At 52.8% G+C, this 24270-nt stretch overlaps 2 protein-coding genes and 1 non-coding gene across 6 annotated transcripts; 2 read left to right on the top strand and 1 right to left on the bottom strand.

The window, feature by feature from the left end:
* Positions 1-3018: 3018 nt before the first annotated feature.
* Positions 3019-3123, top strand: LOC122490679. The gene has a single exon (XR_006299219.1). It is a non-coding gene; the product is annotated as a U6 spliceosomal RNA (small nuclear RNA).
* An 8810-nt stretch (positions 3124-11933) lies between these two features.
* On the top strand, positions 11934-14567 carry SMIM29 (small integral membrane protein 29). 3 transcript variants are annotated; one of them, XM_043591203.1, is made up of 5 exons: positions 11934-12054; positions 13103-13226; positions 13484-13509; positions 13833-13938; positions 14129-14567. In XM_043591203.1, the coding sequence occupies exons 2-5, from the start codon at positions 13176-13178 to the stop codon at positions 14192-14194; spliced, it is 249 nt and encodes an 82-aa protein (XP_043447138.1). In that variant the 5' UTR covers positions 11934-12054; positions 13103-13175; the 3' UTR covers positions 14195-14567. The 3 variants fall into 3 exon arrangements, with proteins under 3 accessions (XP_043447138.1, XP_043447137.1, XP_043447136.1); XM_043591202.1 differs by having other exon boundaries at positions 13103-13286; positions 13872-13938; XM_043591201.1 differs by having other exon boundaries at positions 13103-13286.
* Positions 14568-14745: 178 nt separating this feature from the next.
* Positions 14746-23905, bottom strand: HMGA1 (high mobility group AT-hook 1). Of its 2 annotated transcripts, none has more exons than XM_043591199.1 (6): positions 23770-23905; positions 23411-23524; positions 19916-20094; positions 18118-18201; positions 17399-17449; positions 14746-16120 (listed from the first exon to the last, which is right to left on the bottom strand). In XM_043591199.1, the coding sequence occupies exons 3-6, from the start codon at positions 20048-20050 to the stop codon at positions 16067-16069; spliced, it is 324 nt and encodes a 107-aa protein (XP_043447134.1). In that variant the 5' UTR covers positions 20051-20094; positions 23411-23524; positions 23770-23905; the 3' UTR covers positions 14746-16066. The 2 variants fall into 2 exon arrangements, with proteins under 2 accessions (XP_043447134.1, XP_043447135.1); XM_043591200.1 differs by having other exon boundaries at positions 19949-20094; positions 23770-23898.
* Positions 23906-24270: the final 365 nt, after the last annotated feature.

Here is a 24270-nt window from a genome sequence, read left to right as displayed (position 1 = left end):
CCCACCCCCGTCAGGCTCTGGCTGACAGGGCAGAGCCTGCTTGGGATTCTCTCTCTCTCCTTCTCTCTCTGCCCCTCCCTGACTTGCTCTTTTCTCTCTCTCAAAGCAAATAAACTTTAAAAAATAATAAAAAAGAAGAGAAAAGAAAGTAGGGCACTGAAGTCTCCAACTATTGTAGACGTGTCTATTTCTCCCTTCACTTCTGTCATTGTTTGCTTCATATATTTTGAGATTCTGTTGTTTGGGACATATAGAATTGTTACAGCTTCTTCACGAATTGACCCTTAAATCAATATATAGTGTCCTCCTTTGTCGCTTGTAACAGTTTTTTATTTCAAATCTATTTGGTCTAGGATTAGCATAGCCACCCTGGCTGTCTTTTGGGTGGCTCTTTGCACAGAATATGTTTTTACATCCCTTTGCTTACAACGTATTTGTGTCTTTGGGTCTAAAGTGAGTCTCTTGGGTGCGCCTGGGTGGCTCAGTCGGTTGAGCGGCCGACTTCGGCTCACGTCACGATCTCGCGGTCCGTGAGTTCGAGCCCTGCGTCGGGCTGTGGGCCGACGGCTCGGAGCCTGGGGCCCGCTTCCGATTCTGTGTCTCCCTCTCTCTCTGGCCCTTCGCCTCTCGAGCACTGTCTTTGTCTCTGTCTCTCTCAAAAATAAAGAAACATTAAAATAAATAAATAAATAAAGTGAGTCTCCTGCAAGCAGCATATACTTGGATTTAAAAAATATATATATTTTTGGCCATCTTAAAGTTTACAGTTCAGGGGCAGTAAGTACATTCCTGTGCGACCATCACCGCCATCCGTCTCCAGAACTTTTCCCATATCCCCACACTGAAACTCCATACCCATTAAATAATAATTCTCCATCTCCCCCTACCCCACCAGCCCCTGGCAACCACCACTCTACTTTCTGTCTCTGTCCATTTGATTACTAGTGTATGTAAAGTCCTAGGTACCTCGTCCAAGTGAAATCATAAGCATCTGTCCTTTCGTGTCTGTTTTTCTCTCCCCCTTAGCGTAATGTCATCAAGGTTCAGACATGTTGTAGGCGTGTCAAAATGTCATTCTTTTTTAAGGATGAATAATATTCAATATGCCGTTGTATACATATATATGCCTTAGGTTTGTTTGTTTTTTTTTTTTTGTCTTTTAACGTTTATTTATTTTTGAGACAGGGAGAGACAGAGCACGAACTGGGGAAGGTCAGAGAGAGGGAGACACAGAATCTGAAACGGGCTCCAGGCTCCGAGCTGTCAGCACAGAGCCCGACGCGGGGCTCGAACTCACGGACCGCGAGATCATGACCTGAGCCGAAGTCGGCCGCTGAACCGACTGAGCCACCCAGGCGCCCCTATGCCTTAGTTTTTGTATCCATTTACCTGTCAGTGGGTGCTCGGGTTGCTTCCAGCTTTTGCCTGCTGTGAATAATGCTGCTGTGAGCATGAGTGTACAAATACCTGGCTTTCAACTCTTTCGGGTATATATTCGAGCAGAATTGCTGGATCGTATGGTGATTCTATTTTTAATTTTTTGACGAACCGCGATACATACTGATGTCTATAGCGATGATACATTTTATATTCCCACCAGCAGTACACAAGAGTTCCAATTTCTCTACCTCTCCACCAACATTTGTCTATTTTATGCTTTGTGTTGTTATGTTACATTTTAAGTAATGGCCATCCTAATGTGTATGAAGTCTTGACTTGTGGTTTTGGCTTGCATTTCCCTGATTAGTGACGTTGGACATCTTTTCATGAACTTATCGGCCATCTGTTATCCTCTTTAGAGAAATGGCTATTCAAGTCCTTTGTATTTTTTTATTTATTTTCAGTTAGATCATTTTTTATTTTATTATTTATTTATTTGTTGTTGTTGTTGTTGTTGTTGTTGTTGTTTTTTAAGTAGGCTCTACACCCATTGTGGGCCTTGAACTCATGATTCTGAGAGCAAGAGTCTCATGTTCTACTGACTGGGCCAGCCAGGCACCCTGGTTAGATCATTTTAAAATCCATCCTGGGGGGGCCTGGGTGGCTCAGTTGGTTGAGTCTCTGACTCTTGATTTCAGCCCATCCCAGGGTGAAATCCCAGGGTCGTGGGATTGAGCCCTGCGGGCTCCACGCTGAGCGTGGAGCCTGCCTAAGATTCTCTCTCTTCTGCCATTCTCTCCCCATTGGTGCTCTCTCCCTCTCTCAAAAAAAAAAAAGTTTAAAAAATCCATTCAGCCAATCTGTCTTCTTGTGTGTGTAGTAAAATATACATAAAACTCACCATTAAGTATACACTTCAGTGGCATTAAGTACATTTATAATGTATAATCATCACCAATCTCTGTCTTTTCATTGGTGAACTTAATCCGTTTACATTTAGAGTAGTGGGGTACCTGGCTAGCTCAGTGGGTAGAGGTTGTGACTCTTGATCTCCAGGTCATGAGTTTGAGCCCCATGTTGGGCATAAAGCTTACTTAAAAAAATGAATAAATAAAATAAGTGATTACTGATATTGAAAGATTTACTTTTGTGATAGTGTTCTTTTCTCTTCTTTTGTTCCCCAGTCCTTCCAATACTGTGTTCTTTTGTGTTTGATTTTTTTCTAGTGTACCATTTTGATTTCCTCTTCACTTCCTTTTCTGTATATTTCCTACTTGTTTTCTTAGTGGTTACCATGGGGATTACAGCTAATATCCTAAGATTAGTAGCTAATTTATCATCAGACACCATGAAGGCCTAAAACCAGTAGGATGATATATTTAAAGTAGTGATAGACAGGTGCCTGGGTAGCTCGGTCGGTTAAGCATCCAACTCTTGATCTGAGCTCAGGTCTTAATCTCAGGGGTCGTAAGTTCAAGCCCCACATTGGGCTCTGCACAGGGCATGAAGCCTACTTAAAAACAAGTGGAAGGAAGGAAGGAAGGGGAAGGGAGGAAAGGGAAGGAAGGAAGGAAGGAAGGAAGGAAGGAGAAGGGAGGGAGGGAGGGAGGGAGGGAGGAAGGTAGGTATTGATAGGGTGTTCCCTATGGTGGCACATATACTAAAATTGGAATGATACACGGGAGATTAGCATCACTCCTGCCCAAGGATAACATTCATTTCCATATGTTGAAAGTTATGCTTACAAAAAAATAAATAAAATAAAGTACTGACAGTATTCTCGTATTTTTGGTATGTAACTCCTCTTTTGTGTTTCTTATATGATTTAAAAGGCAGATGCATAAAACAATAATTATAAATCTATGTTAACATGTACATAATGTATACAGACGTATTTGTACCAATAACATAAAGGGGGTATGGAATTGACTAGGAGGAATTAATGTATGTTATTGAAGCTAAGATGGTATCAGTTCAGTCTAGATTGTTGTAAATTTATCTATTTCTTCTTAAGTGCACTTAGGTAATTTGTGTCTTTCTGCGTACCCTCCATTTCAACTAAGTTGTTGGATTTATTGGCATAAAGTTGTCCCTAATGGCCCCTCATTAGTCTTTTATTATCTGTAAAATCTGTTGTGATGTTACTCTCTCATTCCTGATATTAATGATTTGTATTTTTTCCCGACCATTCTGGCTAGAGGTTTATCTATTTTGTTGATCTGAAGCAGCATTTAGTTTCATTTATTTTTCTCTATTTTTGTGTTTTCTATTTCATAGATTTCTGCATTGAACTTTTGTTTTCTTCTGCATACTTTGGTTTCAGGTGGAAGCTGAGGTCATTGACATGAGATCTTTCTTCCTTCTTCCTCCCTCCCACCCTCCCTCCCTCCCTTCCTTCCTTCCTTCCTTTTTTTTAAAAAAGGATTTTTAGGGGCGCCTGGGTGGCGCAGTCGGTTAAGCGTCCGACTTCAGCCAGGTCACGATCTCGCGGTCTGTGAGTTCGAGCCCCGCGTCGGGCTCTGGGCTGATGGCTCAGAGCCTGGAGCCTGTTTCCGATTCTGTGTCTCCCTCTCTCTCTGCCCCTCCCCTGTTCATGCTCTGTCTCTCTCTGTCCCAAAAATAAATAAACGTTGAAAAAAAAATTAAAAAAAAAAAAAGGATTTTTAGGGGGGTGCATGGGTGGCTCAGTTGGTTGAGCATCTGACTTCAGCTCAGATCATGATCTCACAGCTCGTAGGTTTGAGCACCACATTGGGCTCTGTGTTGACAGCTTGGAGCCTCGAGCCTGCTTTGGATTCTGTGTGTGTCTCTCTCTGCCCCTCCCCCACTTGTGCTCCGTCTCTCTCTCTCAAAAAAAATAAGCATTAAAAAGTTTTTTGTAAGAAAAGACTTTTTTGGGGGGGCTCCTGGGGGGCTCAGTCAGTTAAGCATCTGACTTCGACTCAGGTCATGATCTCAGGGTCCATGAGTTCAAGCCCCAAGTTGGGCTCTGTGCTGACAGCTCAGAGCCTGGAGCCTGCTTCAGATTCTGTGTCTCCCTCTCTCTCTCTGCCCCTCCCCTGCTTGGGCACTCTCTCTCTCTCTCTCTCTCTCTCTCTCTCTAAGTAAAAAAATGAGTCAGATGCTCCTTAAAAAAAGGCATTTAATCAAGGTGCCTGGGTGGCTCAGCTGGTTAAGCGTCTCTCGGTTTTGGCCCAGGTCGTGATCTCATGGCTTCATGGGTTCTAGCCCTGAGTGAGGCTCTGCACGGGCAGCATGGAGCCTGCTTGGCATTCTCTCTCTCCCTGTCCGCCCCTCCCCCACTCACACTACATCTGTCTCTCTCAAAATAAAGAAACAAACAAAGGCATTTAGTGCCATAAATTTCGGTAATGGAGGTGCCCCACAAATTCTGTGTTGTGTTTTCATTTTCATTCAGTTCAAAATACTTCCTATTATTAAAAAAAAATTTTTTTTTAATTTTATTTTTAAGTAATCTCTACACCCAACATGGGGCTCGAATTTACAATCCTGAGATCAAGGGTCGCATGCTCTCCCAACTGAGCCAGCCAGGTGCCACTCTAATTCTTTTTTTTTTTTTTTTTTAATTTTTTTTTTTTTTCAACGTTTATTTATTTTTGGGACAGAGAGAGACAGAGCATGAACGGGGAGGGGCAGAGAGAGAGGGAGACACAGGATTGGAAACAGCTCCAGGCTCTGAGCCATCAGCCCAGAGCCCGACGCGGGGCTCGAACTCACGGACCGCGAGATCGTGACCTGGCTGAAGTCGGACGCTTAACCGACTGCGCCACTCAGGCGCCCCTCTAATTCTTTTTTTTTAAAAATGTTTATTAATTTATTTTGAGAGAGAGAGAGAGCGGGGGAGAGAGAGAGAATTTCAAGCAGGCTCCACACCATCAGCCCAGAGCCCAACATGGGCCTCAGTATCACAAACTGTGAGATCATGACCTGAGCCAAAATCAAGAGTCAGACACTTGGCTGTCTGAGCCACCCAGGCACCCCCTAATTATTTTTTGATCCAGAGGTGTGTTACTCATTTTCCAAGCATTTGGGGATTTTCCAAGTATCTTTCTGTTATTGGTTTCTTTTCTTTTCTTTTTTTAGAGAGAGAGACAGCATGTGCCCATGGGAGCAGGGGAGAGGAGCAGAGAGAGAAAGGGAGAGAAACTTTTTTTTTTTAATGTTTATTTATTTTGAGGGAGAGAGAGAGATAGAGCTCAGATGGGGGAGGGGCAGAGAGCGAGGGAGACAGAGAATCCCAAGCAGGCTCTGCACGGGGACTTGAACCCACAGCCCCTGAGATTGTGACCTGAGCCGAAATCAAGAGTCGGATGCTTTACTGAACCGAGCCACCCAGGTGCCCCGAGAGGGAGAGAGAATCTGAAGTAGGCTCCATACTCAGCGCAGATCCCAATGAGGGACTCGATCCCACGACCCTGGGATTATGTCTTGAACTGAAACTGAGCAGGGTACTCAACTGACTGTCACCCAGGCGCCCTGTTATTGGTTTCTAATATAATTCCGCTGTGATCAGAGAACATACTTTGTACGACTTGAATCCTTTTGAATGTTCTATGTCAAGTTGGTTGATAGTGGTATTCAAATCTACTATATCCTAGCTCAGTATTTGCCTACTTGCTTTATCAATTACTAAGAGAGTAGTACTGAGACCTCTGACTCTCATTGTGATCATTTTTCTTGTAATTAGTAATCAGTTGTAATCAGTTTTGGCTTCATATCATTTGAAGCTCTCTTACAGGACACGTGAACATTAGCATTGTTATGTCCTCAATTAATTGACCCCTTTGTCATTATGAACTGAACTTCTTTATCCCTGGTAATATTCTCTGCTTTGAAATCAACTTTGTATTATTATTGTAGCCCTCCCAGCGTTCTTTTGACTGCATAAGCATGGTGTATTTTTTTCCATCTTTTTGCTTGTACCCTATTTGAGTCTTTATATTCAAAGTGCATTTGTTGTGGGCAGCATATAATTGGGTCTTGCTCTCTTATCCACTCTAACGATCTCTGCCTTTTAATTTGGTTGTTTAAACAATTTACCTTTAATGGGATGACTGATATACAGTTGACTCTTGAACAGCATAAGTTAGAACTGGGCAGGTCCACTTCTACACAGATTTTTAAAAATAAATATAGTACAGTACTGTAGATGTATTTTCTCTTCCTTATGATTTCCTTATGATTTTCTTTATTCTATTTATGTCATCCTAAGAATACAGTATAGGGGTGCCTGGCTGGCTTAGTCAGTAGAGACTCTTGATCTCGGGGTGGTGAGTTTGAGCCCCATATTGTGCATAGAGATTACTTTAAAAAAAAGAATACAGCATAAAATCCACACGACATACAAAATATGTTTCATCAACTGTCTGTTATCGGTAGGGCTTTTGGTTAACAGCAGGCTATATGTAGTTCAGTTTTGGGGGAGTCAAAAGTTCTACACAGATATTTGGTTTGCTCCTAATCCCCATGCTGTTCAAAGGTCAAGGGTAGTTAGGTTTCAGTTTATCATCCTGTTTGTTTCCTAGTTGTCTCATCTGTTCTTTGCTCCCTTTTTCCTCTTTTTCTGCTTTCTTTAAATTATTTTTTATTCCATCTTTTTTCTTTTGTTGCTTTATTAGCTGTAACTCTGTTATTTTACTAGTTGCTTTAGGGTTTATACTATACATCTTTAACTCACGACAGTCCACTTAAAAATTTTTTTTTAATTTTTTTGGGGAGAGAGAGAGTGAGCGAGCAGGGAGGAGCAGAGAGAGAGGGAGACACAGAACCTGAAGCAGGCTCCAGGCTCTGAGCTGTCAGCACAGAGCCCAACGTGGGGCTGGAAGTCACCAACCGTGAGATCATGACGTGAGCCGAAGTCGGACGCTTAACTGACTGAGTCACCCAGGCGCCCCTCCACAGTCCACTTTTAAGTGATATTGCACAACCTCATGTATATCTGAATCTTACTATATTTCCATTTCTTGTCCAACCTTTGTGCTATTGACATAATACATTTTGTATCACGTCTGACTCCATAATACATTTCACTTTTACATATGTTAACTTGAATCCTTGTAAATTTGAGATTTGTTTATGGCCCAGAATGTGGTCTATCTCAGTAAATATTCTCAGTGCACAAGCCCCACAATACATTATCATTTTTTATTTTTTAACACAATTCTCTTTTTAAAAGATGTAAGTAATAAGAAAAAAATGATATACTTACTCATGTAGTTATCACCAGAGTTCTTCATTCCTTTGGGTCGGTCCATATTTTTATTTGGTATCATTTTCTTTTTGCCTGAAGAACTTCCCTTAACAAATTTTGTAGTGCAGGTCTGCTAGTGATGAATTCTTTCAGTTCTTATATATCTGAAGATGTCTTTATTTCCCCTTTATTTTGTAATCTTTATTTGCGAGTGGGGAGGGGCAGAGAGAGAGAGAGAGAGGGAGAGAGAGAGAATCCCAAGCAAGCTCTGTGTTGTCAGTGCAGAGCCCGATGTGGGGCTCAAACTCACGAAAGACGAACGAGATCATGACCTGAGCCGAAATCAAGTCGGGCACTTACTCAACTGAGCCAGGCGCCCCTCACTTTTGTTTTTGAAAGATATTTTTTATTTTAATTCCAGTGTAGTTAACATAGAATATGTTAGTTTCAGGAGTACAAGATAGTGATTCAACACTTCCATACATCACTCAGTGCTCATCCGGACAGGTGCGCTCCTTAACCCCCATCACCTGTGTAACCCATCCCTCCACCCACCTGCCCTCTAATAACCATCAGATTGTTCTCTACAGTTAAGAATCTGTTTCTTGGTTTGTCTTTTTTCTTTTTTAAAAAAAAATTTTAATGTTTATTTGAGAGAAGAGAGAGAGTGTGAGTGGGGGAAGGGCGGAGAAAGAGGGAGACACAGAATTGGAAGCAGGCTCCAGATTCTGAGCTCTCATCACAGAGCCTGACGCGGGGCTCGAACTTGCGAACTGTGAGATCATGACCTGAGCTGACGTCAGGCGCTTAACCAACTGAGCCACCCAGGCGCCCCTCTCTTTCTTCTTTTACTCGTTTGTTTCCTAAATTCCACATGAGTGAAATCATATATTTGTTTTTCCCTGACTGACTTATTTTGCTTAGCATTATACTCTCTAGTTCCATCCATGTTGTTGCAAATGGTAAGATTTCATCCTTTTTATGGTGAAATAATATTGCATTGTATATTTATACCACATCTTCTTTATCCGCTCATCTATCAGTGGACATTTGGGACATTTTTCTCTTCTTCTGGGCCGCTAATCACCATATGTTAGGCCACTTGAGATTGTCCTACAACTCCCCGATGCTCTTGTAATTTTTTTCTAGACTCTTCTGTTTCATTTTGGGTAATTTCTATTCTATTGCCTTCGTGTTCATTTACCTTTTCTTCTGCAATATCTGATCTGCCATTAATCTTATCCACTGTATACTGTGTTTTGGACATTGGAGGCTTGATGTCTAAAAATTCAATCTGGGGCTTTTTTTTTAATATCTTCCTTGTCTGCCCTTAACTTTTTGAGCATAAAGAATACAGTTATAACTGTTCTATTTTTATTTTTTAACTTTTACTGCTTACTTATTTTTGAGAGAGACAGAGTGCAAGCAGGGGAGGGGTAGAGAGAGAGAAAGGGAGACACAGAATCCGAAGCAGGCTCCAGGCTCTGAGCTGTCAGCACAGACCCCAATGTGGGGCTTGAACTCACAAACCATGAGATCATGACCTGAGCCGAAGTCGGATGCTTAACTGAGTCACCCAGGCACCCCCAGTTATAACTGTTTTAATGTCCTCCTCAGGTCTAACATCTGTCAGTTCTGGATCAGTTTCAGTTGATTATAGATTGTGTTTTCCTGCCTCTTTGCACGTCTAAGTATTTATGAATCCATTTTTATTTATTCATTTATTTAAGTTTATTTATTTTGAGAGGGGCAGAGGCAGTGGGGGAGGGGCAGAGAGAGAGGAGAGAGAGAATCCCAAGCGGGGCTTGAACCCACAAAACCATGAGATCATGACCTGAGCCAAAACCAAGAGTCAGACTCTTAACCGACTGAGCCACTCAGGCGCCCCTTTATGGATCCATTAAAAAATATATATTTATTTATTTTTGAGAGGGGGAGAGAGAGAGAGAGAGAGAGAATGTGGGGGAGGGGCAGAGAGAGTTGGGGGGCAGAGAAACTGAAGCAGGCTCTGTGCTGACAGCAGGGAGCCTGCCATGGGGCTTGAAGTCACGAACCTTGAGATCACCACCTGAGCTGAAGTCGGATGCCTAACAGACTGAGCCACCCACGTGCCCCTGAATCCATTTTTTTAAATGGATGCCACACAGTATGAATGTTACCTCAGTGGGGGCTGGGTACTTTTGCATTCCTATAAATCTTCTTGCGTTTTGTTCTGGAATGAGTTTATATTACTTGCCAATGTTTTGATCTTTCCAAAGGTTGCTTTTATGATTTGTTAGGTGGTTCCAGAGTAGGGGGACACAAGGATGAGCAAGGCATTAGTGGAAGTGGATACATAAGCCTAGGCACTCCCCGTAGCAACACGGGTAAGGGAACACTCAAAACTTGATCAGGGTGGCACAGTGCAGCCTCAGCTCTGCCCTCTCTCTCCCCTTCCTGAGGTAGCAGCAGCGTGAAGAGAGCAGAGAGGGCTGCAGTATTCCCTGGCTGGGCTTGGGGGTACCCAAAGGATCTAAAGCCTTATCACTAGAACAAATCGGGCTTCAAATCATTTGTAAATTGGGGCCACCCACACCTGCCCTGCCTAGCTCAGAATGGTGTTCCGTCCTGGCGGTAAGGGAAACGTGCTGAGTTTCTGACACTGAAATCCCAACATACTGGCTTAGCCAGTTGACCGCTAAGCCCACTCCTAGAGGGCCCTCGAGATATGTGGTCAGAAGCTGTGGGGATGAGGACAAAAGCTGGGTATGTGAGCAGCCAAAGGGGTCTGAGTTCTAAAACTAATTATTTGCTCCTAACCTTGCAAGATGAGGCAACCCCAGGGCATCTGGGTGGCTCAGTCGGTTTTAAGCTTATATTAAAAAATACATATATAGGAGGCAGGTCCTGCCTGGGGAGGTGGTTTCCTCCGTCTGCCCTCACCTCTGATAGAAGCCTGGGATGGGTGGTCTCCTTACTCTCCAGACTCAAAAGCCTGAGAAACACCAGGGAATCTACCTGGAGCCTCCAGACCTGGGCAATTCTGTCATTCCTTTCCTTTTATCTCTGATTTCCCACCAGTCAGATGATGGTGTCTGAAGGCAAGAGGCCAGAGTTCTCAACTGCCCTCTGGTTCTCCGTTGGGTCATCTCTGCATCAGACCCGCCCTTATCCAACCTCCTTCGGAAGGGCCTGAGGAAACTGGCCAGACCAGACCAAGTGGCTCAACCATGTCCACGCCACTGGCTGTCCCTGGCAAGAATAAGCCGATCCAACTTATTCCTGTATCTCCAGTAGCACCCAAGGACCCTGGAGGGCCTCAGCCTCGTTCAGCTCCCACAACTTTTGTGTTCTTGGGTGGCTTCCATCACCTGCCAGTCTCGAGTTTTCCTAATCCTGTGTAATGGGCGCGGGGGGGGGGGGGGGGAGGGGGGTCTGGTACAAAACTACACATACCTACCTGAGGTAATTGTAGATTCACATGCAGTTGTAAGAAATAATAGAGCTAGCTCCCTTATACGCTTTGCCTAGCTTCCCCTAATGCTAACTTTTTGCAAAACTATAGTGGAAGATCACAACCAGGATACTGATATCGGTAAAATCCATCCACCTTATTCACATTTCTCCAGTGCGTGACATTGTAACTAACAGACCACGCAAGCTTTCAAATTCACCGGTGTCGCGAGTTGCTTGTGACCCAGGGGGACTGCACCGCGCTGCTCCACCCGTGCCCCTGCAAACCACGAAAAGGTTAACGGGGCTTTTAACAGGGCATCGCATGTCATCGGTTAATCCGCACACCAGCCTGTTTTACAGACGTTAAGACTGAGGCGCAGAGAAGGGTGGGTGGGTAAGTGGGCCCAGGTCCCACGGCCGGGCAGGACCTAAGCCGGTCTTGCCTACTCTATCTACCCTCTGAGCACAGCCTAGGGGGCCACTAGGAGGCTTGGAAGGCTAAATAAACATAATGAAGACCTTGTGGGCCTGGGGCAGGGTCCGGCCGTGAAGGGAAGAGCAGCCAGCCGCCCCACGCCGCGGCTTGGCCCTACACCGGAGCTCCACCCAGAAGCTTGAGCAAGCCGGACGCCACACCTTCCCCGGCCACCTGAGCTCCCCGGCGGGGGCGCTCGGCTGGGGTCCCGCCCCGGGGGGACGCCGGGAAGCAGCCCCGGCCCCGGCCCCGCCCCGTCCCTCCCCTCCCCGCGCACTCTCCTCCCCCTTCTGCGCAGCGCTCGGCTGCCCTCTGCTGCCGCGGGGTGGACCCTGCAACCCCGGCCGCCCCCGCCTTCGCACCGCGCACCCCCCGCCTCCGGATTGGCCGCTCCAGCCGTCTCCGGGCCGTCCGCCTTCGGCCACTGGATTGGCTGCGCCCCTGTACTGAAGCCCCGCCCATTTCCCCGGGTCCTTTGATCACGCGCCTGCCGGCTCTTCCGGGGCCTGGGAGCCAACCGAGGGCGTTCCTGTCCGGGCTACAGCGGCGGGAGGTAAGGCATGAACGGGTTGGATGGGCTGCACAGCGCCCGGACGGGTCCACGCCTCGGGGTGCCGGGATTCTAGGATTCCTGGGCCCCTCTGCGCACCGCTCCCCAAACCTCCCTCCCTCCCCCGGCCTGAGCCGCCCAGCGCAGTGGGAACTACCTCCCACTCGCCGATGCTGGTCCGCATCCTCGGAGCGGCCTGACACTCGCCCCGCCTCGGCACGTCCCCTCGACCGTGGGACGGTGTGCATGCGACTGGGCAAGCTCGGTGCCCCGACGGACACCGGGACGGGTAGTTCGTACCTTGCCCTCCGATGGAGACCCAGGCGAAGCGGGGTCAGGGACGTTGGGGTCTGCGTGCAAGAGCCTATGGACAATCTCCTTGCATCTGTTGATGGGAGCTGACCCTGTCACCTCCCGCCTGTCAGCCCTCGCTAAGAGGGGAGGGACCTGGGCGGAGCCCCGGGTGGGGACCAGAGGGAGGTGACATCACCTCACAGATACAGTCCAGCCCTGCCCACTTGTGTCCACCCTGGCACATGAGACCAATGGGGGGAGAGGCTATCCAGGCTGTATGTCTGCAGTCACACCGGGGACAGGGAGGGCACAGGGAGAGCCCATAGTCTAAAATGTGGGGACTGGACCAGGACGGAGGCAGTCTCCTTCAGATGCTCCTCCCTCACCCCCTAGGCCACAGTGCAGGACCAAATCTCCCCTTTGTGCACTGGATAGGTGCTGGCAGCCCAGCGTCCCAGGAGGTTGGAGCAGGACCTGGGAACCTGTGTCTAAGCTTTTCCCCGTTGAGATGTGCAAACGCTGGCCACCACCTGAGCTGGGCCACACCCTGATTTGGGGGTAGGAGCCGAGCGGGACTCTGGGCCTCCCCTGGATGCCCTCCAAACCCAGGATTTGCTGAGAGTCACTGTAGGGTTAAACCCAGCACCCTGACCTGGAGGATCCCTTGTCCCGGTGCCTGACCTGAGTTGTGATACATCACTTCTCTTGGGGAGGGATCCAGAGCTTGAAATTGATAACCTCCCTTCCTCCTCCCCAGGGAGCCCAGTGGAGGCGCCCTCCCGAGGCACTACTGCCCATGCTGACTACCCAGCCCTCCGGCTGCCGATGTCATGAGTAACACTACAGTGCCCAATGTCCCTCAGGCCAACAGCGACTCCATGGTGGGCTATGTGTTGGGGCCTTTCTTCCTCATCACCCTGGTCGGGGTGGTGGTGGCTGTGGTAAGGAGCCCCCACATCCACACATATACACCCACACCTTTGCTAAGGCAGGGCTGGGTGGGCCTGAGCCAGCCTGCACACATCGTCTCAGCTGTCCTGCTGTTTTGGGAGTGGAGGCGGTAGAGGTGGGTCCCTCTCGCTTGTGGGCCATCCTGGGCTCGCTCAGCAGCCTCCACAGTGCTGTGTCTCTGTTACAGGTAATGTATGTCCAGAAGAAAAAGCGGTGAGTGTCCCTGCCCTGTTGTTACCTCTCCTGCATTCTGCTTCAGTTTCTTCCCTTGGGATCTGGGTTCCTCTGCCTACGCGTTGAGAGGCCCCTCAGCCATCCTTATACAAGCCCGAAATTCCCTACACCCCATTGTTAGGTTTTCCTGCCCACGTGCGGCTTACCCACCGGAGAGGGGCCCCTTGTAGATTCGGGCATGGATGCTTAGAACCTTTGTGTGCCCCTAAAGGCACCCACTGCAAGTGCCCCTGCCTTGGACAGTCAGGTGTTTGAAGGGAGTGGGCACCCCCCTGGGCTGAGCCCCCTCCCCTGCTCCCCAGAGTGGACCGGCTTCGCCATCACCTGCTCCCCATGTACAGCTACGACCCTGCTGAGGAGCTACATGAGGCTGAGCAGGAGCTACTGTCTGATGTGGGAGACCCCAAGGTGAGCACTCCCGGGGCAGGGACAATCACCAGAGGTCTGTGTTCTCACCCATACTCCCCCTGAAACAAGAACCTGCTTCTGCCCTCGGCCCTCCCCATTTGGGGCCGCCACCAGTGTGGGGTGCCCCGGAGGCTGTGTCGTGGCCTCTGCCCTGGAACCCAGCCTGGTGGCATGATCTCTTCCCTCACAGGTGGTACATGGCTGGCAGAGTGGCTTCCAGCACAAGCGGATGCCCTTGCTGGACGTCAAGACCTAACCTGACCCCCTTGCCCTGATCTCCAGAACCATGGGGTCTTGGGAGTGCCCAGGGCCTGCAGCCTGCTGCTTGCCTTCCCATTTGCACTCACCCAGCTCCCCCTGCTGGGTACCGGGTCTCCTCTCCTCCCATCCATACCCAGTAGCACCTCACAACCAACCCTCCCCACCCCCCTTCCGGCCTTTGTGGGCTGAGCCTACCATCCACTCCCAAGGGGCTAATACAAGTTTTTCCTTCTGGGGTGGAAGGGTGGTTGGAGACCGTTTTCTCTGAGCCCTCCCCGACTCGGCTTTGGATTGGTTCCCATGGTGACAGGGCCTCATGTATAGTATTCAGTATATATATTTTGTAAATAAAAAATGTTTTGTGGCTAGGGGTGTGGTCGATTTCTTCGAGAGGCTTAAGTTACCCCTCCCTGGAGCTAATGCTTATCCTCCCCCCCCCCCCCCGCCTCCCGCAGCCTGAAGAGCACCTTGAAAGCCACCCCCAACAACTAGATCCTCAGTTTCCAGCCTTCCTACCCCAGGTGCCCACCACAGAGAAGACTCCAGTCCAGAAAAGGATATTTTTTTTATTCAAGTAACTGCAAATAGGAAACCAGATGGGGGGGCCCCAGGCTGGGACAAATAATGGCTACCTCCTCCCCGGCAGAATAGGGGGAAAAGGTGGCCCCTACACCCTTGTCGGTCAATATAGGCCCCCCCCACACTCCTCACTCTGCTGCAGCATCCTAGGGGCAGGGCCCCCACCTTCCCTGGGACTGGGGTGGTCGGTAACCCAGCCTGCTCTGCCCCAGGCCCCTTCCCCTAAGAGCATCTTGGAGGAGGGGGATGTGGGCAGAACAGGAGGAGGCAATGAGGATGAACATTTGGCGCTGGTCGCAGCAGCAATGACGGATGTCTAAGAATGGAAACATTGAACAAAAACAACACAACTGTCCAGAGGTAGTTTGTGAACAGAGGAAAGATGGAACCAGAACCTTGGGGGGTGGGGAGGAGCAGAAGGGTGGGAGTGGGCAAGGCTAGCTCCTTGTTATTAGTGCCCCGTGTGAGGAAAGGGGAAACTGAGGCCTAGGGTAGAAGCGGATAGGGTTGGGCAGTGGCTCCAGCCCACCTTAGGTGGCTGCCACAGGGAACCTGGGCCTCCTGGATAAAGGGTGACCGAATTTCCCTCACTGCAATAGATTCCAGGGTGGCGGTGAGGTGGGCTGGAGCCCGTTTGGAGAGGGTAGGGGGCTCAGACCCCTCCTGCCTTCCTTCCTGTGCCCCAAACGGGGCTGTCCGACCTCGAGCAAGGACTAAGCAAGGTGGGAAGGAAGAAAAGTGGGCGTGAGCCGCACCTGGTGAGACACAGGCTGGGTGGGTGCATCTTGGGGCTGAGCACCCCTCCCCACTGGCCGTACCTGCTGCTGCCAGTGCTGTGGAGTGGGGCAGATCAGAATGAGATGGGGCATGGCCCCTTTTAAGGCCAGGGGAGCCCTCCCAGGCCCCTTAGTGGGAAGCCAGAAGGAAGAGTGGGGAAGCAGAGGGGACCCCCATACCAAGAGCCCAGTCAGCAATGTCCCCAACCACTGAGCGTGGGGACGCAGCAGGGGCAGGGTGCGGCGAGGCGGGAAGTCGGCTTTGTCTGGAAGGGCAAATGTGCGCATGGGTGAGGGGTCGCTGGAAACCTAGACCGAAGGAAACTGCTCCCCACTCAGGCCTCGGGGCCCCGCAGCGGCTGGTGTGCTGTGTAGTGTGGTGGTGAGGGCACAGGTAGGTGGCGGTGACGCGTGGGCCTGGGGGGAGGGGCGGGGGCGGTGGGAGCTGAGCGGAGCTGTCCAGTCCCAGAAGGAAACTGCTCCCCGGTGAAGGAGCAGGCGGCACGGCGCGGTCACTGCTCCTCCTCGGAGGACTCCTGCGAGATGCCCTCTTCTTCCTCCTTCTCCTGTGAGGTGGGCAGGGCAGTCAGCAAGAGTGCCAGGCCTGCCCCCCTCCCACTCAGGGGGGAAGGGGCACAGGCCAAGATTGCCCCCACCCCTCTCTGTGCTCCCTGGCTCTCCAGAAGGGGGATGAGTCAGGGCTGAGTGTGTGAGTGACTCAGCAACCTCCACGGCCCAGTTTCATTCATAAAAAAGGAAGAATTTAAAGGGAGGGAAAAAACCCACACACACGCTGCTCTCACACAGAGCCAGCCCCCCTTGGCCCTGGGGCCCATGGTGGGTGCAGGGTTGGGGGACCCACACAGCTCAGTGCAGCCCCGAGCTCGAGGCAGTGAGGAAGTCACTACCGGGCTTTCTGGAGGAGGGGAAGGGAGAGGGGGCCAGGGAGAGGACCGGGGAAGGTGCGGCTGCAGGGTGCGTGAGCCCCCCCTGCTGGGTGCAGTGCAGGGGAACCAGGTGGCCTTGGCCCGCAGGGGCAGCTGCTGGGCTGGGGAGCTGGGCCGCTGACTGACCCCAGGCCAGGGCGGGGAGGAAGGGGAAGTGTGTGCCGCCGGGGCTCACTCACTGGGCGGGAATGTCGGGACACCACACGGGCCTGCGGCCCCCGTGCCAGGCACAAACTCCAAAACAACTTGTTTCCTGTTACTCACTCCTGGGGCCCGGCCAGCACCCTCTGACCCCCCTCCTCACCCTGGTGGTGGCTCAGCTCGAGGAATGAAGGCCTCAGGGAGTTCAGGGAGCAGGTTTGGGGTAGAAAAGGGCCAGGAAGATTAAGGCTGGGGTGGCCGTAACTTCAGTGTAGGCCTTAGGGGCAGCCTCCGGACTCAGGCCACCTTCTTCCATTAGCAGCTATTTGTGGGGGACTCAGAAATGGATAGGTGAAGGACAAACCTCACCCTATGCCCAGGTAGCACTCTTTCCTCATTTCTACTGGTGGGGGTCCGGGGGGACTAGATGGCCTCCAAGTTCTCCCTAAAAGTTGAGTCTGTTCTAGTAGGGGAAGGAGAGGCGGCCCCACCCCCCCCACCAGGGCGGGGGTCCATCTGGTTTGTACCTGGGACCCCTTACTGCTACGGACAGAGCCCTTGAAAAGCCCTGGGCTGGGTGCCAGGACCCAGAATCCCTTTCCCTCTCTAGGCCTGGATAGAGCAATGATGTCCCACCATGCCCGGCTCTGGTCAGCCAGAGCCGTCTTTCCACGGCGAGCGCCCAGGAGGAACAGGCATCACCCAACCTCAACACCCTCCCCAGAAAAACCAAACCACCGCTGTCCCTTCACCTACCAGTTTTTTGGGTCTGCCCCTTGGTTTCCTCCCTGGAGTTGTGGTAGTTTTCTAGATGGTCCGAGAAAAGATCCACTAAGTCAAAAATGTTCCTGACAGTGCTCCCCCAAATGACCAGGGCCCCGATGGTGAGGGAGAGCAGGGAGGAGCAGAACTACGTACCTCTGCTCAGGGCGGCCCAGGACTGTCACCCCGGCAGGCCCACCCGAGTCCAGCTGGTGATGACTGGCCAGCCACACTGCCCACCCCCCCCAATATACACACACGCCCCCCACTCCCTCCTCCACCCATGACTCAGAGGATATGAGTCGTGTCTCAGAAAAAATAAAATAAAAAACAAAACAACTGCTCCGAGAGGCTGATGCCACTGTGAATCTGGCCTTCCCTGCTTAACCCCACTCCCTTGGGACCCAGGGGACCCCGGAACGGAAGGAAACACTCTCAGCCCAGGGACTGGTGCTGCTGTCCCTTCGCTCTTCCTGACTCTCCCTTCTCCGGACGAGGAAAGCCGCAGGACTTCTGACTTGACCTCCCCATTGTCCTGGGCAGGACCAAGTCCCCGGAAGGAAGACCTCGATCATCACCCTGCTTTCCCCCAATTCGCAAAGACTCCCCCCCTGCCACCCATATGCCAGGGAAGAGGGGGCAGGGTACAGGCCCTTCCCAGAGCCCCCCACAGCCATGGCCACAGGGACAGGGCCCTCTTCCTTCGTCCTTACCCGGGTCTTGGCAGCACCCTTGTTTTTGCTCCCCTTTGGTCGGCCCCGAGGTCTCTTAGGTGTTGGCACTTCGCTGGGTTCCTTCTGCAAAGACAGATGGGGTCATCAGGGACACAGATGCCACTTGTCCTGCCCCTTTCAAAAGATACAGCTCTCTCCCATGCCCCAGCAAGACTGAGTCAGCAAGCCATCACCCCGACCCAGAAATCCACAGGAACCATGGCGGGCAAGCCCTCGTGATGCAGGTTCTGACTCTGACCGTCTTTCGCAAAGCCCCTCCCATGCTGCCCTATGACAACAAAGTGACAAGACGCCAGAAAAGGGAAAGGTGTCACCAGAGAAGAAAGACACTGTCAGGGAGCTCTGCCACCAAAGGGCTCTAAGCTCTTGGGCAAGACACAGAATGCCTGGGCCTCAGTTTCCTCAACTGTAAATGGTGACCACACTCACCTCACGAGGCATCACGAAAAGTAAAGGAAGGATGTGGGAATGTCTAGCACTGGGCCAAGACTGCTGCCCACCCCCTCCGACGACACAGGCTGGTGACTGTGGAGGACGCGGAAGGGGAAAGGAGGCCCCGCGACAGTGGAGGGAGCCTCCAGCCTCCACCCGCAAACTGGACTCCCTCTAGGCTGCCTCCCAGAGCAGGAATGATGCCCGGATGTCAGAAACAGAGATCCCGGCCGTGGTTGCCGCTGAAATTTTAATAAGCCTGACAGGATAAAAAAGCTGCTGCATAATGCAAAGAAGCTGGGCAGTAAAAGCAGGTCAGCTATGGTTTCGGGGGACTGCCCATAGGCTGTTTAGAACTGTGGTCCAGTAGCCCAACACTCCTTCTCGGACACCCCCCTGTGGACCCCAGCTAACTGGGTCCAGGTGGAGACCAAGGGAACCAGACTGACTTCCCTCCACACATTGTGGCCTCTGAAAGAGGCAGCTGAATCCCACCACTCAGACTCCCCACGGCTCATTATCTCCCTAAAGAGTCAGTACAGACAGCACTCTTCAACCTACAGATGCGGAAGCCGAGGCCCACGGTATGAAGGGCAAGGGTTGCCCTCAATCCCTTTCCTCTTCCTGGGGAAAGGGAAGTGAGCTGGGCCTCACCAGTTACTGCCCCTGTGAGAGAATCCAAGATCTCCACCACAGGGCAGGGGGCCCCCAAAAGGCCAAGCTGGCCTTCTAACCCCGGGAGACCTCAGCAGGGGACAGCACCAGGGTTGAGGGTTACTCTCTCACCAACTCCCCCACGTTTTCAAGTTCTTGGGCTTCAGTTTTCCTTTTACAGAGCCAGAGCCTGGCCTAGGGCCACTCTAAGGGAGGCCCATGGATAGATGCTGGCCCAGGATTTTTTTGTTACAGGCCTGGGATGAGGAAGTACAGAAATGGACAGGTATTCGGAAACTTTCACGGCCAATTGACAGAATAGCCTGTACAACGAAATCTCGGGACTGAAAACGTGAACTCCTATAGACACGTAACTCCTCTTTTCTGTGTTTTATCAACGCACTGGTCCACAACAGACTGGAAGTCAAGGGTGGGTGGTTCACCAGAGTGCGAGCTCTCGCCTGTGTGACTGCAAGGTCGCTTCTGGCTTGGATCGGCCGGCAAGGGCTCAGAGTTCACTCAGATTCCTCAGCCCCCACTTCTCTCCTGGGGTCTCAGCAACGGGCCAGGGTGGGCATGCGCCGTTGGAGGACACACACACTGAGCAAGGATCCTGCACCCCTCTTCCAGTTTTCACTTGGCACCTCCCTAGCCCAAAGGGGTAAACCGAGGCAAAGGTTCGGACACCCACCTGACTCCCTACCAGCGCCGTCCCGGGACTCACCGGAGGCTGCTTGCGCGGCCTGCCTCGACCCCGCTTCTCAGTGCCGTCCTTTTCCTGCTTGGAGGCCAAGGGCTGGCTGGACTTCGAGCTCGACTCGCTCATCTTCCCTTCTCTCTGGAGCAGGTGGAGGAGCGATGGCTGGGATGCTAGAAAAGCAGGAGAAGTCGTTTTAAACCCAACATTTTGCTTCGGCCACCTCCTACCCCCTTTACCACTCCCACCTTCAAGGTGGCCTGCCTGTAGGACCCTGCCTGCTCCCGGGGATCCAGGATCCCCACCCTGCTTAGCTGGTGGGGGTGGGGGTCCGCCCAGCCCCAGCATGTTGCTACAGGGTGGGGTCGAGCCGTTGGCTCTAATCAGCTCCTTATCTCCTGCTCAGAAGGGCGCTTTGTTGTCCTGCCACCCCCACAGGGCCCAGGCCCAAGAGGCACAGCAGGCTCAGATGTGGCTGTGGGTGAGGTCACCAGGGCAAAGGTGTGGATGAGGTGGGGGGATCCTCACACTGCCGGGGGTCCCTTCTCTAGCCAGCCGCCCCTTCTCCTAAGAGAAAGCCAAGCCTGAGTGGCTCACAGGCAACAGGGGAGGAAAGGTAAGCAGAGAATAAGCCTTGGGCTTCCATCTGGCAGCCGTGGGCATCAGTCCCTGGCCCACCTGCCTTGGCCCAAGCCTCGGGACCAGGCGCTACCAGGGCCAAGCTTGATACTCTGTACCAATCACTCAGCCAGGGATGGTGCCCACCCCACTAGCTCTCTCTCCGGATAGAGCCTTGGGGACTCAAGGATGGGAAGTCTGGGAAGGGGAAGTGGGCTGAAATCGCACGGGGGCGGAAAAGAAACCTAAAGCTGAAAGGTGGGTCTCCTCTTCCACCCCCGTCCCCCTGGAGCCAAATGAGATTGTCCCCTTTGATGCCTGCTTTCAGGAGGGGCAGGAATTCTGCCCTGAGATGGATCCTTCAGAACAGATGCTAGCTGCCCTCCCCCATGCCCCACTCCCCCAGCCTGGGCAGAGCTGGTCGTCAGGCCTCCAAAGCTTCTTGGTTCTCTTCTAGCATCTTTCCTCTTCTTATACACAGGCCGTTTTGTGTTTAATCAGCCCCACCAATTTTCAGTTTACCTAAAACTTCCCACTGCTTGCAGCATTTGCCCCCTTTATCTGGGAGCCTCTTCCAGAAGCTTAAAAGACAGCGAGGGTGCTCCACCCCGTCTGTCTTCCCAGTTAAAGATACTCAACCTGGGAGGCCTATGGCTCTACACCTTCCTGGTAACCAATCCCTGGTTGCACTTGGCAAAGGGTGGGCCCAAGCGGCCTCACTTCTAAAAGACCTGCCATCTGTAAAATGGGGGTAATGGTAAGACATCCACCTCAACCGCCTGCTTCTCCAGACTGACGCAAGATCAAACCAGATGATGGTTGAAATGTGTAAACAATGGGAAATCTCACTCCAATCAAAACGAAAACTAGAACATTTGAAAGTGACTTCTCTTTCCCTTTTTCCGATTTTCAGACGATTTCCAATTTTAACTCGATGAGGGCGGGGAGGAAATGTTTTTTTGCAGACTAGGGACTTTTGGAGGACTGGAGGCCCCATCCCCAAGCATCAAGATTCTCCAGACGGCGAGACTTTGTCTGGTAATTATTCTATTTTATAATATTTCAGACTTGAAGACCCTTTTAAACAAGGTGGTTGGTGATTTATCCTGCTCCGTCATTAGTGGCTTGGCCTGCTCTGTAATTACAGGCAGTGATTAGAATCTTATATTACACCACAGGTTCCCCTTCAAACTAAACATCAAAATTAATCAGCCTAAATGAGTGCTGACCTCACATGAGGTCTGTTGAAGGCCCCCTCACAGAGGGGGTTCCAGTTGGGCCAAGCCAGCCCCTAATCCCAGAAAGCCTGGGCCCAGCAGGCCTGGGAATCCTGGTGGGTCTCTGGGGGAAGTTCTTGCATCATCTGGTGCTTCCCCCCACTTTTTGCTACTGGGGACCCTTTAATCCATTCTCCAACCACCCCCCTCCCAATCCAGGCCTCCAGGAACTGAATGAAGGCCTGAGGCCCTCTCTGGTGAGACCAACAAATGCTTGTCTCTTCCACCTGTTTCTGAAAATCAGAGGCCTAGCTGGGCGAAGCCATGTTTAGGGCCCGACCTCAATCCTTCAGTTTGTAATAAGCCCTTCTGGGCCTCAAGCTTGTCCCTCTCCATACACCGGGCGCGCAATGTGTATTCCACAAAGGCTTAGGGAATCTACAAGAACGACCCTAGGAAATCCTCATGGCGCTCCCTTGTTTTCTGGAAAAAAAAGTAGCCCAGAGAGGCCTGAAGAGTTGCCCAAGGTCACACAGCAAGTAGGCAAGCAGGATACAGTAGGTTCCTGGCGACCCCTCTAGCCCGCCACTTTCCCTACCCGCCTAGAGAATGGTTAAGTCCCTGTCGCCCCCTGCTCCAGACCCGGCCCCAGGGTGACTCTGCAAGTGTCTGCGCCGGGCCGTTGCAGGTCCGCCGGCGGGACTAGGGGCCAGAGCGCACGGGGGGAGGGGCACAGGCTGCTCTTGCAGGCGCGGGAAACTGGTGCACCCCGACCGCATGCACCGCCACGCGGGTGCACCCGGCCCCACTTCCTGCCAGAGGGGGCACCCAAGCCCGCCTTGGGGCAGGAAACCTGGCGCGCGCGGGCGCGGGGCAGAGGAAGAAAGACACCTCCCTCCGCGCCCTCCCCGCAAAATAAAGCCCCAGAAAAAAAAAAAATGAAACGGGGAGTCAAAGGGACTAGTTCCAACAGAGCCCTGCAAAGCAGAGAAACCTGTTTGTGGGGGCGGAGGGCAGGCCCGGCCCTGGGGGCTGAAGAGGCGCGGGCCGGGCCAGAGGTGGGGTCCGGGTGAAGCCCCAAACCCAGGCCCGCGATTCGGCCTCATCTGCGTGGGGGGAGGGGGGGGGCACCAGGAAAAAGGCCGAGCGGGAACGGGGCCGAATTGCGGGGTTCCTGCCCATCCCCCTCACTTCTAGAACTTCCCCAGGCTGCGGGGGGCGCCCGGCCCCCCACCCGCCTGCTGCGCCGCAGCCTGTTCCTCTCCCCGCCCCCCACACCCCGGGCCCCGGCTCGGGCTCCGGCGGGAGCGGCGGCCGCGCGAGGTGCACCGGGCTCCGCCGGGTGCACAACTCGCGCTCGCCGCAGCCGCGCGCCCCCTCCCCCACCGCGCGCCTTTCCCGGGTCCCCGCCCCCCGCAGGGCGCCCGCGGCGCGGGGGAAGGGGTGCGGGCGCCCTCCCCGCGCCGCCGGGCCCCGCCGCCCGCCCCCGCGCCGCGCGGCCCTCCCCCGCCGGCGGCTCGCGCAGCCCCGGCCTGGGAATAAAGCCGGAGGCGCGCGCTGCAGCCCTGGGCGGCTTGCAGGAGGGGCGGCGTGCAGGCGGGGGCGCGGGCGCCCCCCTCCGCCGCCGCCGCCGCGGGCCCCGGGGACGACTCACCGCGAGCTCGGCCGCCGGCCTGCGGTGCGCGCTCCGGGCTGCCGGGAGCGACGGTGCTGGGCGCTGAAGACCGGCCTGGCTCCGCCGCCGCCGCCGCTGGTAGCAAATGCGGATCTGAAACCGGGAGAGAGAGCAGAGGCGCTCAGAGACCGCCGCCGCCGCGTGCTCGCCGCCCAGGCCCCCACGGGGTATTTATCTGTCACATCCAGGCGGGGGGACAAAAATATTCACCCTCCCCCGAAGGATGGCGAGGGGCAGGAAGCTAGGCACGGCCCGTGCGCGGCCTCAATAAATAAATAATTTAATTAAATGATAGATATAAAAAAAAAAAGAAGCCACCGGAGGGGCCGCGAACTCACGCCTTCTTGGAGCCGCGCCAGCGCCAGAAATAGCCCGGGCTCGGAGTCCCAATTAGAGGAGCGCAGCCCCGGCTCAGGGGAGCTTAAAAAGAGCGACCCAGGGGCAGGGGGGACGGGCCCGCCCGCGCCAGCCGTGTCACTGTGGGGGGCGGGGCCATGCAAATGAGCCCGGGGATTTAAAAGGGCGGCCGCCCGCCAGCCGCCGCCGCCGCGCGGGTGGGTGCTGACTATGGGGAGGGGCGTGCGGTGCCGGGTGCCTGGGGGCGGGCGCGCGGGAGGCCTGGGCTGGGAATCTGAGGCGACGGCCCACTCCCCACTGTCCCGGGCCGGGAGACACGGGAAGGTGCACAGAGGGATCACCAGGGAGCTTTGCGCGGGGGAGGGGGAGGAGGGCATCTTTACATCCAGCAAGGGGGTCCCCGGGAGAGTCACCTCTAGGGGCCTTCCGGGCGTGTGGGCCTGACGCCCGCGGGGCGCGTTGGATGTGGGCGGGCGTTCGTG

The sequence above is a fragment of the Prionailurus bengalensis genome, chromosome B2 (genome assembly GCF_016509475.1).
Source record: "Prionailurus bengalensis isolate Pbe53 chromosome B2, Fcat_Pben_1.1_paternal_pri, whole genome shotgun sequence".
Lineage (NCBI taxonomy): Eukaryota > Metazoa > Chordata > Mammalia > Carnivora > Felidae > Prionailurus > Prionailurus bengalensis.
The sequence above is the reverse complement of the archived record's forward strand: the minus strand, read 5'-3'. Positions and strand labels throughout refer to the sequence as shown.